The 14,783-nt window shown below is 46.2% G+C and overlaps 2 protein-coding genes across 2 annotated transcripts in view; both read right to left on the bottom strand.

The window, feature by feature from the left end:
- LOC121834435 overlaps positions 1-5,577 on the bottom strand; it is a 6,561-nt gene extending 984 nt beyond the window's left edge. The window contains exon 1 of the mRNA XM_042288122.1: positions 4,795-5,577. Within this exon, the coding sequence (XP_042144056.1) occupies positions 4,795-5,434 (640 nt within the window). The 5' untranslated portion in view covers positions 5,435-5,577. The remainder of the gene's footprint in view (positions 1-4,794) is intronic.
- Positions 5,578-6,956: 1,379 nt separating this feature from the next.
- Positions 6,957-13,718, bottom strand: LOC121834436. Its single transcript, XM_042288123.1, has 2 exons — positions 12,944-13,718; positions 6,957-7,335 (listed from the first exon to the last, which is right to left on the bottom strand). The coding sequence occupies exons 1-2, from the start codon at positions 13,581-13,583 to the stop codon at positions 7,256-7,258; spliced, it is 720 nt and encodes a 239-aa protein (XP_042144057.1). The 5' UTR covers positions 13,584-13,718; the 3' UTR covers positions 6,957-7,255.
- Between the last annotated feature and the right edge of the window lie 1,065 nt (positions 13,719-14,783).

Genomic DNA, 14,783 nt, shown 5'->3' with positions numbered 1-14,783 from the left:
GAGCCCGCACCCCGAGCGCGGGAACCCCTTGGGCCCCCAACACTACCTGGTCTGTAGCAGTTAGTGTTTGAAGGTGGCCGCGAACCTCCCCAGATGGCCCTGCTCTTGGCATTGGGTTGCCAATGTGCTGGAGCTCGAGTACCTCCACTCCATGGTGAGGGGCTATTCACCGTTGCCTCACCCCTTCCCCGTACCTTACCCATCAGTACGGGGTTTTGGAGGGTAGCGGGGGCGGGGGCACCGCTGCATGGGGGAGTATTCCCGGGTTTCACCTTCCTGTTGTTGTGCAAGTGAGTGTGTCTGTGTGTTTGTGAGTTCCCTTCCCCCATCCCTCCCATCCCTTCCCTCTTCCCTGCGCGCCAGGAAGTGCCTGGGCACGTGTTGCGTGTCGGAAGGTGCAGAGCACTTTGCACCTGTGGTGCGGGCGGGGACGCTCACCGATTATTGCACTGTGCCCGCTTTTTCCGACAGGCAATCACTTTTTTGTTATGTTAGCCCTCTTCGTTCTAATGTGCCTAATTTTGCCCCAATGAGATTTAACATTTCTCCAATTAGTTTAAGAATTTTTTGGTTTTTTAGAATGTTAATTTTATCTTTATCCGTGACAGTGGTCACTTTGCCGGGCAATAAACTGTACACTTGTTCCGCGAGAGGTTTTAGTAACGGGCATTCATTAAGATAGTGCAGGAAATTAACGCACTGCCTCCCGCAGAAGCAGTTTTGGTCGGGAGACAGTTTCACTCTATAGAGGTAATAAGGCAGCCTGCCATGATTGGTGACGACCTGTGAGACGTAAAAGTTTGCTGGAAAATTGTCTGGTATATCGTATATACTAGGGATCCATGTACTCAATTCGGAGTTTTGCCCCTCCTCTTTCCATCGCTGATCCCATTCTTTAAAGAGTTGAATTTTGATTTCTTTTTTGACATAGTTTTTCCCCATGGGTAACGCTACCGGTTCTCCATGAGTTCGCGCTTTATTTGCTAGTTTATCTGCCAATTCGTTTCCCTCCACCCCAGTGTGGCCTTTCACATGCATTAGATTTATACTATGCATTGTTCGAATTGTTTTAATGGTATTTTTTATGAGTTGAATTATTGGATGGTTATTGTGGGGGTTAGCTAGGGCCTGCAGTGTGGATAAGCTATTCGTGAATAGGTTAAAGGTTGTACTGTTTTTAAAAGTTGATATGTATTCCAGACTTTTCAGAATTGCAATCATTTCGGCATCATATATTGTTGCGTGCTTTTCTAATTTGTACATTGCTTTCTTATTTGATTTTTCCGATTCATCTAGTATTATAAGTGCTGCTCCTACCGTCTGGTTACAGACAGATCCATCTGTGAAGATGTTAAGCTGAGCAGTGCTAGGCGCTTTTTTAAAGAATGATACAGCTGTTTTTTCTGCTGGGTGCGTATCCCAGGGATCTAACAGTTTTTGGATTTTTTCCGTCTCCCAGGTCGTCCCAAGTATAGTGTGGTCACTGTTTCTCTGAAACAAGTGAAATGACGCGGCTTCTTTATCGAGTGTTAGTGCTATTGGCATAATGTTTGAGAGAATATTAAGGTTGATATTGCTAACGGTGCGGTATGCTTTAGTTATTTTCAAAAGCGGCGTTCTTTGTACTGACTGTAGCTTTCTGGCCAAGTGCGAATTGTTTGTATTTTTCCACCATACGGGGGCGGCGTACGTAATTGCTCGTTCTATTCCTCTGATATAAATGTCTCTGAATTGTGTCCCCTTGATGCCCCAGTTGACCCCGGAAAACATGCCGAGGGCTTGGGTGCTTTGAGTTATTTTAGATTTTAGATATTCTGCATGTGCCGTGAATGTCAGTTTTGAGTCGAAAACGACCCCGAGGATTTTTAATGAATTTACATGAGTGAGGTTGCGACCTCCCAATTTAATGGTTGGTACTCGTTTTTTATACCGATCTCCAATATCAAGAACTTCGCACTTGGCCGGGTTAAAGCTTAGCCTTTTTTCATCTCCCCATTCTTTAATGAGGTTTAGCGCCCGGTTTGCATTGGCCTCCAGTTCTTTCCGTGATTTTCCCGTCACTATTAGGGTTACGTCGTCAGCAAATGCCTGAATCGTTATATTGTTTTCGCATCTTTGTTGAAGAAGATCCGCAATAACAACATTGAAAAGAAGTGGACTGAGGGGTGAACCTTGCGGACACCCCTTTACTGAGCCGATAGTAATTTTTTCGCTTTTTGTTAAGTAGGACATTTTGCGGTTTGTCAAAAAGTCTCGAACCAAATTGAAGAGATTTCTGGGGCAGTTGTTTTCTCTTAGTTTGTTAATTACTACTGGGGCCCAGAGCGAGTTGAAGGCTCCCTTGATGTCCAGAGACACCAAGATTGCCCCCTTCCCCTCCCTCTTGACGTCCTCCAGCTTAGTTTTAATTTTGTATAACGCGCTTACTGCAGACTTTCTGTGGGTAAAGCCAAATTGGTTTTCATGAAGTAGTTTTTTAGAGTGTAAGAAACGGTACAGCCTATTGTTAATTAATTTTTCTAATACTTTACCAAAGATGGAGTTCAGACAGATCGGTCTATATCCGGAGGGACTGTCAACCCTATCTGTCTTTTTGAGTAGTATTATTTTTCCTTCTTTCCATTCAGCGGGGAAATAACCAAATTCCAGACACGCGTTGAAAATTTTAAGAAAGAGTTCTTTAAAGTTGTTGTAGATTGTTCTCAGAAAAAAGGTTTTGATATTATCAATTCCTGGTGCAGTTGTTAATTTCAATTTAGCCAAAACAGCATCTACCTCTGCTAAAGTGAATGGTATGTCATTGATTGTATTGATATCTTCGAGTGACATGAGACGCACGTTGGTCTCATGTGCCGAGTCGCTGTTTGGGTCATCTTCCTCGAATAGCGTTGTTAGGATAAAACGTACTGTCTCTGCCAGACTTTTCGTCCGAACTCCTTCTGGTAACACGAGAGGACAAAGCACTACCGGGCGTTTAAGTTTGTTAAGTGCTATCTTATATGGGAGGGTAAAAACATTATTGCCGTGGATGACACCGCAGAACTCTTTAAAAGAGCTCTGCTTTGCATCCTTTATGTTGCTTTTATAATCTTTGTGCGCTTCATAATAGGATTTCTTAAAGTGATCTCTATTGTTATTTTTGCAATTTTGATATCGGCGCCGAAGCGCCCGAATTTTTTACGTTCGATAGAAAGTTGTGGGGTCCACCATTTAACTTCATTTGCTCGATAGGTAACTACCTTGGAATATATTTCCGTAAGTTCTTCAATTTTGTCACAAAATGTTCTAATTACATGCTCTAAATGATTTTTGGAAACGAGAGGTCTGCTTGACATGTCCCTAAGCCAGCGGTCTTTTATTAATTTGTCTATAACCTTTATCTCGCCTGTTTTTGTTAGTCTTTTGACTGGGCACCTGTTTCCAAAATCTGTAATTTTGATGTAGCTGTGGTCGCTGCCTGAAGGAGTGTCCAAAACCTCCCAATGCGAAATGTATCCTAATGTGTGTCCATTTACAATAGTTAGATCAATCCAACTTTCGCCGTTTGGTGAGGCGAAAGTTGGGGACGAGTTTCTGTCATTGATCCACACTAATTCTAAGCTTATAAAAAGGTCTGCTAATTCCTCTCCTCTCTGGTCTAATCTCTGTCCCCCCCAGCTGGGGTTTTTTGCGTTAAAGTCTCCTAATAATATAAGTTTTTCTGATTTGTGCTGTTCTACAACTTCGGTGATTATTTGCAGCCAAGGTGTTATGTCGTCATCAGGTGGTATATAAACGTTTGCTAGCACAAACGTTTGGTTTTCTGTGTTACAGCGGACCACTAGCAGATCTCTGGCTACGGTAATAGGAAATGCATCGCAAAGGTTATCGTGAATTACCATTGCGACTCTGGGTTTTGTTTCGAATGCTATGACATTATCTTTAATGCTGAATCCCACAACCTTGTTTTTAAGATAATAAGGTTCCTGAATGCAGGTGATGCGTTGTTTAATTTCCATAGTATCTATCTTAAGTTGGTCTATAGCTCTTATACAGTGATTTGCGTTAAACTGCAGCATATCTAGTCTGCTATCCGAGCTGGTCATAGTTAGTGTTTTAAGTTAATGTATGTTCAGCTCAAAAGCGGGAAAAGATAACTATTAAATTAGAGCTATGTACCTATGAATGCTTGGTAAAGGGGCTTTTAGTAGGCTAAATATCGTCGAGCCTGCTGCTCCTTCTCAAGCAGGGCCCTGCATGCCCTCGAACCAAACGAGTGTTCGACGTGAAATCTCGTCTTGAACTTCTCGTTGCTCCGAACGCATGCACGGCACCGCTTCTCAATTGCCCTGCAGTTGGCCCCGGGATGGTCGCCGGAACACTCCGTGCAGGCCGAGGACTGGCCTTTGCACACTTTAGCTGTGTGGCCATAAGTGCAACACTTCGTGCAGCGCCGGACGCCAAGGTTCTCATAAACGGGGCAGGACGTCCATCCGAGATACACCCTCCTCTTTTGGAGGAGGATGTCCCTCGTCTGGGGCCCAACCTCCAGAATATGGACCATGGTGCCCGATGCTGCCCGAAATGAGGCCACGACCTTGTTCTGGTCTTCGGTTGGGAGGTCGTTCATTGAGGTTAGGGTCTCAACTAGGTCCGCAGCTTCCACCCCTGGGTCAACCCCCACAATCTTGACCTGTTGGGCCCTTTTTTCTGAACGCCTAGTGGTAAGTTTAGACGCGGTTTCCGGATTGGCCTTAATGGCCTCCGCGAGGCGGTCTAGTCCGGCCGCGCTGTGACCGAGCACAATAGCCCCACCTCGCACTTGCTTGATCTCGACGCTGCCGAGTCCGAGGTCCGCGGGCTTGAAGGTAGTACGAAGCAGGTGGGAGATCCCTGCGCATGGCTCCACCCCAGCTGCTGGCTTGGTTGCCGGGTAGATCAAAAGGCTCTCCCTGGGGGCTGAGGGTGGCGTTGTTGGCTTGGGGGCCACGGGTGATTCCCCCCCCTGCTGCTGGCCGGCGGGGCTCGGGCTCGAAGTCGCCGGGTTCTGCTGGAGAACCTGCGAGAAGGTGCGGTGCAGGGCGGCAACACTCTCCGGCGTGGGGGAGGGGGCTGCGGGGGCTGGGGCCCTCTCCCTCTCTTCCTTGTACGCTTCCATTTTGGCAGCCAGTGCCGTGTTTTGGTTAATTAGATCCAGCGCAAAACCAAACAGACGGTCGTATGCACCGTGCAGGTTGGCCACGTGGGTCTTACTGGTTTTAGTGCCCACCGCTGGGATTGCCTCACTTATGTCATGGTACATGTCTACCAGAGTTGCGGCGTTTGGGTTAAGTTTGAATTTCATGTCTTTCGCCTGCGCGGCGAGCGTCTCTTGGGTCGGACGGGAATCCCCGTTGCCCTTCTCAGTTACCTCCTCCCCCGGGGGGGAGGCATCGCCAGTAGTGCTGCCCGGCATCTGAGCGTCTCAGATGACGGACAGGCTTGCAAAAGAAACGCCCAAAAGCAAAAATAAAAACAAAACCCAAAGCCCAGCCGAAACACAGTACCAAAATCCCCACCTACTCCTCACGACGAAAGAAAACAGTCTTTTGTGCCAAAAATGGCGCGGACAAAATCACAAAGGGACACCCCTAAAAATAATAGAAAATGGCCTAAAAATGGAAAAAAAAGACCAAACAAACGTACTCTCGCGACCGCGCTACTGCAGCGAGTACCGACCTTAGCCCTACACCGCCATTAGTGTTGAGAAAAAAAAATACTACATGGCGTTTTCGGTCGGAAGAAAAAAGGCGGGAAAAGTGCGCTTGAACAAAAAGCCTATAAATCAGCAAAAAACTGAAATACACAGACTGCACCACCTGGAAAGGGTGGTGCTAGGCTTTTAGTTACACAAGGGACCTAGCTTACCCGTCCAGCTAAGCGGAAAAACCCCCCGAAAAGAAATAAAAAGAAGTTAGCCTGCGTAGTTCAGGTTTCCTTTGTTTGCCCCCTGGCCTAGCAACCCACCACTTCGAAACTCAAAGTAGCAGTAAAAATAAAAGTTTTGGCTCTACAAAAGAAACAAACACACGCTCGTGTTCGCGCAAACGCGAGGAACACGGGCGTTAGATTTATACGTACGGGCGAGCGCTCAAACTCTGAGTTTGGACGCAAAATCAAGTGGCAACCATCTTGATTTTTTTCCCGCTAGGCCTAGCTCACACAAAAATGCTCAGAAATCAAAGAAAATTAACTTTAGAAAAATAAAAACACCTGGAAACTAATCGGTATACCTTTAGATACTAATACCTAACAGAATATACTTCCAGCTAGCCTGGAAATATAAAAATTATACTTAGCTTGGGGAGCTCATTCGATGCACGTCTTGCCCCCTCGGCGCCTAGGGAAGCAGTCCAGTAGATAGGGACAAAATATATAGAGGAGACTTAAAAGAAAAGGGAAATTAAGTCAAGAAAAAACAAAAATAAAATTGCTCCTCCGCCCGCACCACAAAGGTATAGCAGGCATCCTAATATAAAAAATTACTTAAAAAACCCCACCCCCCCGGGATCTACTGTTTTAGCACAACCACAGCCAAGGGCACCGGCCCAGTCCATCAGCGACGTTTATTAAAAACTAGAAAAGAAAAAAAAAAAAAATTCTTTTTTAAATTTCCCCCAGAAGAGAAGCGCGCATGCACCCGCTGTACAGAATGAAAAAGCCTATATATATTGGTTAAATATGATGAAGAGTAAAATAGTGAGCATGCTATCACTTTACAGAAAAATAGTAAAAATGAAATAGTGTTCTTAGACTAAAATGCATAAAAAAAAAGTATATATATATGTATATATACATAGACATGTACATACACACATACATACATACACACAAAACATTACACACCCATATATAAGGCAAAAGTATAAAAAAAAAGGGAAAAAAAAATTGCAAACATACATATATAGGGTAAAAACATAAAAATACGTAACATTTAAGTGAAATATGTGAAAGATATAAAGAAAAATATATACATATCAATGTACACACTAATGAAAGCCTTTTCTAAAATCCCTCCCCCTTTTACATGCTACTTCCTGGACTAAACAATTACTAAAATGTATCTCCCTCCCCCCCAGTTCTTCTCTGATGACTTCTCTTGAGTGGCGTTTCGGGCTAGTTGACGATGGTTGTTGAAAGTTCTTTTTACATGATGCTTGATGTTTTAACAGTTCTATGGTCGAATTATGGATCTGGACGGCTTGCTGGATGATGGTCGGCGGTAGTTGGTTCTTGATTACAGGCTTCTTGAGGAATAAACAATTTTATGGTCGAATCGGGGTTGCTGTCTGTCTTCGGGTGGGGATCGCGAGGGTGCTGAAAAGAAAGGCCTTCATTAGTCTCCCCCTCCCCTCCCCTTTTTGTGTTCCTACTCCCTCTTTCCCTGTCCTCCCTTTGTCTTTTGACTGCAGGCCCCCATGGTCCCGGCATATGGCCCTGTCCCTCGGCCGTAACTTTGGTCCCCCCCCCCTCGTCACTCTCTCAACAAGGGGAGGGAACTTCCAGAGCACAGGGTCGGGGCTTTGTCCCCCTGACCCCCACACCTGCTAGATCAGAGAGGCCGGTTTCCCGGCCTCTCCGCCCCAGCAGGCTGCCTGGGCTGTGGCTGTGGAGCGGGTCCGGCGGGGGCACCGCTGTCATCGACCGAGGCCTTGGGGGCAGTGTATGCGGCAGTCTTATGTTTGGTTGTGCGTATACATTCGTGTTATTTGTAGGTGTCCCCATTATACTAGTTTATGTAAATGGTTCCCGGGCCGAGACAAGCGGCCCTGCTCTTCCCGAGCTTTCAGCCGCGTCCAGTGGGCCCCTCCCCTCCACCCATCTGCTGAAGGGGCGGGCCCACCTGAACGCCCATCTGCGGGGGCGCCGCTTACGCCTGTACTCGCGCCACGTCGCCATTGCTGTTGTGGTGTATGCTACTTGGTATCGTATTTTATGTTATGTGGGAGTGCCAGAGAGGGCCACAGAAATCCCCGCGCCCCCGGCGCGCACCCGACCCACGTCCCACCGCTGCCTCACGGCCCCCGAGGTGCCCGCTGCTCGCCCCTTGTGGCCAAGGAGCCGCAGCGGGCACTGCATGTCTTAATGACAGCCCCATCTGGCCGGAGAAGACAGCGGCAAACCGCGGGCCCAGCCCGCACCCCGAGCGCGGGAACCCCCAGGGCCCCCAACACTACCTGGTGTGTAGCAGTTAATGTTTGAAGGTGGCCGCGAACCTCCCCAGATGGCCCTGCTCTTGGCATTGGGTTGCCAATGTGCTGGAGCTCGAGTACCTCCACTCCATGGTGAGGGGCTATTCACCGTTGCCTCACCCCTTCCCCGTACCTTACCCATCAGTACGGGGTTTTGGAGGGTAGCGTGGGCGGGGGCACCGCTGCATGGGGGAGTATTCCCGGGTTTCACCTTCCTGTTGTTGTGCAAGTGAGTGTGTCTGTGTGTTTGTGAGTTCCCTTCCCCCATCCCTCCCATCCCTTCCCTCTTCCCTGTGCGCCAGGAAGTGCCTGGGTACGTGTTGCGTGTCGGAAGGTGCAGAGCACTTTGCACCTGTGGTGCGGGCGGGGACGCTCACCGATTATTGCACTGTGCCCGCTTTTTCCGACAGGCAATCACTTTTTTGTTATGTTAGCCCTCTTCGTTCTAATGTGCCTAATTTTGCCCCAATGAGATTTAACATTTCTCCAATTAGTTTAAGAATTTTTTGGTTTTTTAGAATGTTAATTTTATCTTTATCCGTGACAGTGGTCACTTTGCCGGGCAGTAAACTGTACACTTGTTCCGCGAGAGGTTTTAGTAACGGGCATTCATTAAGATAGTGTAGGAAATTAACGCACTGCCTCCCGCAGAAGCAGTTTTGGTCGGGAGACAGTTTCACTCTATAGAGGTAATAAGGCAGCCTGCCATGATTGGTGACGACCTGTGAGACGTAAAAGTTTGCTGGAAAATTGTCTGGTATATCGTATATACTAGGGATCCATGTACTCAATTCGGAGTTTTGCCCCTCCTCTTTCCATCGCTGATCCCATTCTTTAAAGAGTTGAATTTTGATTTCTTTTTTGACATAGTTTTTTCCCATGGGTAACGCTACCGGTTCTCCATGAGTTCGCGCTTTATTTGCTAGTTTATCTGCCAATTCGTTTCCCTCCACCCCAGTGTGGCCTTTCACATGCATTAGATTTATACTATGCATTGTTCGAATTGTTTTAATGGTATTTTTTATGAGTTGAATTATTGGATGGTTATTGTGGGGGTTAGCTAGGGCCTGCAGTGTGGATAGGCTATCCGTGAATAGGTTAAAGGTTGTACTGTCTTGAAAAGTTGATATGTATTCCAGACTTTTCAGAATTGCAATCATTTCGGCATCATATATTGTTGCGTGCTTTTCTAATTTGTACATTGCTTTCTTATTTGATTTTTCCGATTCATCTAGTATTATAAATGCTGCTCCTACCGTCTGGTTACAGACAGATCCATCTGTGAAGATGTTAAGCTGAGCAGTGCTAGGCGCTTTTTTAAAGAATGATACAGCTGTTTTTTCTGCTGGGTGCGTATCCCAGGGATCTAACAGTTTTTGGATTTTTTCCGTCTCCCAGGTCGTCCCAAGTATAGTGTGGTCACTGTTTCTCTGAAACAAGTGAAATGACGCGGCTTCTTTATCGAGTGTTAGTGCTATTGGCATAATGTTTGAGAGAATATTAAGGTTGATATTGCTAACGGTGCGGTATGCTTTAGTTATTTTCAAAAGCGGCGTTCTTTGTACTGACTGTAGCTTTCTGGCCAAGTGCGAATTGTTTGTATTTTTCCACCATACGGGGGCGGCGTACGTAATTGCTCGTTCTATTCCTCTGATATAAATATCTCTGAATTGTGTCCCCTTGATGCCCCAGTTGACCCCGGAAAACATGCCGAGGGCTTGGGTGCTTTGAGTTATTTTAGATTTTAGATATTCTGCATGTGCCGTGAATGTCAGTTTTGAGTCGAAAACGATCCGAGGATTTTTAATGAATTTACATGGGTGAGGTTGCGACCTCCCAATTTAATGGTTGGTACTCGTTTTTTATACCGATCTCCAATATCAAGAACTTCGCACTTGGCCGGGTTAAAGCTTAGCCTTTTTTCATCTCCCCATTCTTTAATGAGGTTTAGCGCCCGGTTTGCATTGTCCTCCAGTTCTTTCCGTGATTTTCCCGTCACTATTAGGGTTACGTCGTCAGCAAATGCCTGAATCGTTATATTGTTTTTGAATCTTTGTTGAAGAAGATCCGCAATAACAACATTGAAAAGAAGTGGACTGAGGGGTGAACCTTGCGGACACCCCTTTACTGAGCCGATAGTAATTTTTTCGCTTTTTGTTAAGTAGGACATTTTGCGGTTTGTCAAAAAGTCTCGAACCAAATTGAAGAGATTTCTGGGGCAGTTGTTTTCTCTTAGTTTGTTAATTACTACTGGGGCCCAGAGCGAGTTGAAGGCTCCCTTGATGTCCAGAGACACCAAGATTGCCCCCTTCCCCTCCCTCTTGACGTCCTCCAGCTTAGTTTTAATTTTGTATAACGCGCTTACTGCAGACTTTCTGTGGGTAAAGCCAAATTGGTTTTCATGAAGTAGTTTTTTAGAGTGTAAGAAATGGTACAGCCTATTGTTAATTAATTGTTCTAATACTTTACCAAAGATGGAGTTCAGACAGATCGGTCTATATCCGGAGGGACTGTCAACCCTATCTGTCTTTTTGAGTAGTATTATTTTTCCTTCTTTCCATTCAGCGGGGAAATAACCAAATTCCAGACACGCGTTGAAAATTTTAAGAATGAGTTCTTTAAAGTTGTTGTAGATTGTTCTCAGAAAAAAGGTTTTGATATTATCAATTCCTGGTGCAGTTGTTAATTTCAATTTAGCCAAAACAGCATCTACCTCTGCTGAAGTGAATGGTATGTCATTGATTGTATTGATATCTTCGAGTGACATGAGACGCACGTTGGTCTCATGTGCCGAGTCGCTGTTTGGGTCATCTTCCTCGAATAGCGTTGTTAGGATAAAACGTACTGTCTCTGCCAGACTTTTCGTCCGAACTCCATCTGGTAACACGAGAGGACAAAGCACTACCGGGCGTTTAAGTTTGTTAAGTGCTATCTTATATGGGAGGGTAAAAACATTATTGCCGTGGATGACACCGCAGAACTCTTTAAAAGAGCTCTGCTTTGCATCCTTCATGTTGCTTTTATAATCTTTGTGCGCTTCATAATAGGATTTCTTAAAGTGATCTCTATTGTTATTTTTGCAATTTTGATATCTGCGCCGAAGCGCCCGAATTTTTTTACGTTCGATAGAAAGTTGTGGGGTCCACCATTTAACTTCATTTGCTCGATAGGTAACTACCTTGGAATATATTTCCGTAAGTTCTTCAATTTTGTCATAAAATGTTCTAATTACATGCTCTAAATGATTTTTGGAAACGAGAGGTCTGCTTGACATGTCCCTAAGCCAGCGGTCTTTTATTAATTTGTCTATAACCTTTATCTCGCCTGTTTTTGTTAGTCTTTTGACTGGGCACCTGTTTCCAAAAGCTGTAATTTTGATGTAGCTGTGGTCGCTGCCTGAAGGAGTGTCCAAAACCTCCCAATCCGAAATGTGTCCTAATGTGTGTCCATTTACAATAGTTAGATCAATCCAACTTTCGCCGTTTGGTGAGGCGAAAGTTGGGGACGAGTTTCTGTCATTGATCCACACTAATTCTAAGCTTATAAAAAGGTCTGCTAATTCCTCTCCTCTCTGGTCTAATCTCTGTCCCCCCCAGCTGGGGTTTTTTGCGTTAAAGTCTCCTAATAATATAAGTTTTTCTGATTTGTGCTGTTCTACAACTTCGGTGATTATTTGCAGCCAAGGTGTTATGTCGTCATCAGGTGGTATATAAACGTTTGCTAGCACAAACGTTTGGTTTTCTGTGTTACAGCGGACCACTAGCAGATCTCTGGCTACGGTAATAGGAAATGCATCGCAAAGGTTATCGTGAATTACCATTGCGACTCTGGGTTTTGTTTCGAATGCTATGACATTATCTTTAATGCTGAATCCCACAACCTTGTTTTTAAGATAATAAGGTTCCTGAATGCAGGTGATGCGTTGTTTAATTTCCATAGTATCTATCTTAAGTTGGTCTATAGCTCTTATACAGTGATTTGCGTTAAACTGCAGCATATCTAGTCTGCTATCCGAGCTGGTCATAGTTAGTGTTTTAAGTTAATGTATGTTCAGCTCAAAAGCGGGAAAAGATAACTATTAAATTAGAGCTATGTACCTATGAATGCTTGGTAAAGGGGCTTTTAGTAGGCTAAATATCGTCGAGCCTGCTGCTCCTTCTCAAGCAGGGCCCTGCATGCCCTCGAACCAAACGAGTGTTCGACGTGAAATCTCGTCTTGAACTTCTCGTTGCTCCGAACGCATGCACGGCACCGCTTCTCAATTGCCCTGCAGTTGGCCCCGGGATGGTCGCCGGAACACTCCGTGCAGGCCGAGGACTGGCCTTTGCACACTTTAGCTGTGTGGCCATAAGTGCAACACTTCGTGCAGCGCCGGACGCCAAGGTTCTCATAAACGGGGCAGGACGTCCATCCGAGATACACCCTCCTCTTTTGGAGGAGGATGTCCCTCGTCTGGGGCCCAACCTCCAGAATATGGACCATGGTGCCCGATGCTGCCCGAAATGAGGCCACGACCTTGTTCTGGTCTTCGGTTGGGAGGTCGTTCATTGAGGTTAGGGTCTCAACTAGGTCCGCAGCTTCCACCCCTGGGTCAACCCCCACAATCTTGACCTGTTGGGCCCTTTTTTCTGAACGCCTAGTGGTAAGTTTAGACGCGGTTTCCGGATTGGCCTTAATGGCCTCCGCGAGGCGGTCTAGTCCGGCCGCGCTGTGACCGAGCACAATAGCCCCACCTCGCACTTGCTTGATCTCGACGCTGCCGAGTCCGAGGTCCGCGGGCTTGAAGGTAGTACGAAGCAGGTGGGAGATCCCTGCGCATGGCTCCACCCCAGCTGCTGGCTTGGTTGCCGGGTAGATCAAAAGGCTCTCCCTGGGGGCTGAGGGTGGCGTTGTTGGCTTGGGGGCCACGGGTGATTCCCCCCCCTGCTGCTGGCCGGCGGGGCTCGGGCTCGAAGTCGCCGGGTTCTGCTGGAGAACCTGCGAGAAGGTGCGGTGCAGGGCGGCAACACTCTCCGGCGTGGGGGAGGGGGCTGCGGGGGCTGGGGCCCTCTCCCTCTCTTCCTTGTACGCTTCCATTTTGGCAGCCAGTGCCGTGTTTTGGTTAATTAGATCCAGCGCAAAACCAAACAGACGGTCGTATGCACCGTGCAGGTTGGCCACGTGGGTCTTACTGGTTTTAGTGCCCACCGCTGGGATTGCCTCACTTATGTCATGGTACATGTCTACCAGAGTTGCGGCGTTTGGGTTAAGTTTGAATTTCATGTCTTTCGCCTGCGCGGCGAGCGTCTCTTGGGTCGGACGGGAATCCCCGTTGCCCTTCTCAGTTACCTCCTCCCCCGGGGGGGAGGCATCGCCAGTAGTGCTGCCCGGCATCTGAGCGTCTCAGATGACGGACAGGCTTGCAAAAGAAACGCCCAAAAGCAAAAATAAAAACAAAACCCAAAGCCCAGCCGAAACACAGTACCAAAATCCCCACCTACTCCTCACGACGAAAGAAAACAGTCTTTTGTGCCAAAAATGGCGCGGACAAAATCACAAAGGGACACCCCTAAAAATAATAGAAAATGGCCTAAAAATGGAAAAAAAAGACCAAACAAACGTACTCTCGCGACCGCGCTACTGCAGCGAGTACCGACCTTAGCCCTACACCGCCATTAGTGTTGAGAAAAAAAAATACTACATGGCGTTTTCGGTCGGAAGAAAAAAGGCGGGAAAAGTGCGCTTGAACAAAAAGCCTATAAATCAGCAAAAAACTGAAATACACAGACTGCACCACCTGGAAAGGGTGGTGCTAGGCTTTTAGTTACACAAGGGACCTAGCTTACCCGTCCAGCTAAGCGGAAAAACCCCCCGAAAAGAAATAAAAAGAAGTTAGCCTGCGTAGTTCAGGTTTCCTTTGTTTGCCCCCTGGCCTAGCAACCCACCACTTCGAAACTCAAAGTAGCAGTAAAAATAAAAGTTTTGGCTCTACAAAAGAAACAAACACACGCTCGTGTTCGCGCAAACGCGAGGAACACGGGCGTTAGATTTATACGTACGGGCGAGCGCTCAAACTCTGAGTTTGGACGCAAAATCAAGTGGCAACCATCTTGATTTTTTTCCCGCTAGGCCTAGCTCACACAAAAATGCTCAGAAATCAAAGAAAATTAACTTTAGAAAAACAAAAACACCTGGAAACTAATCGGTATACCTTTAGATACTAATACCTAACAGAATATACTTCCAGCTAGCCTGGAAATATAAAAATTATACTTAGCTTGGGGAGCTCATTCGATGCACGTCTTGCCCCCTCGGCGCCTAGGGAAGCAGTCCAGTAGATAGGGACAAAATATATAGAGGAGACTTAAAAGAAAAGGGAAATTAAGTCAAGAAAAAACAAAAATAAAATTGCTCCTCCGCCCGCACCACAAAGGTATAGCAGGCATCCTAATATAAAAAATTACTTAAAAAACCCCACCCCCCCCGGGATCTACTGTTTTAGCACAACCACAGCCAAGGGCACCGGCCCAGTCCATCAGCGACGTTTATTAAAAACTAGAAAAGAAAAAAAAAAAAAAAATTCTTTTTTAAATT

This window comes from Ixodes scapularis, unplaced genomic scaffold (genome assembly GCF_016920785.2).
Source record: "Ixodes scapularis isolate PalLabHiFi unplaced genomic scaffold, ASM1692078v2 ptg001158l_1___fragment_3__unscaffolded, whole genome shotgun sequence".
In the NCBI taxonomy this organism is placed as follows: Eukaryota; Metazoa; Arthropoda; class Arachnida; order Ixodida; family Ixodidae; genus Ixodes; species Ixodes scapularis.
This window is presented reverse-complemented; position numbering and strand designations above follow the sequence as displayed.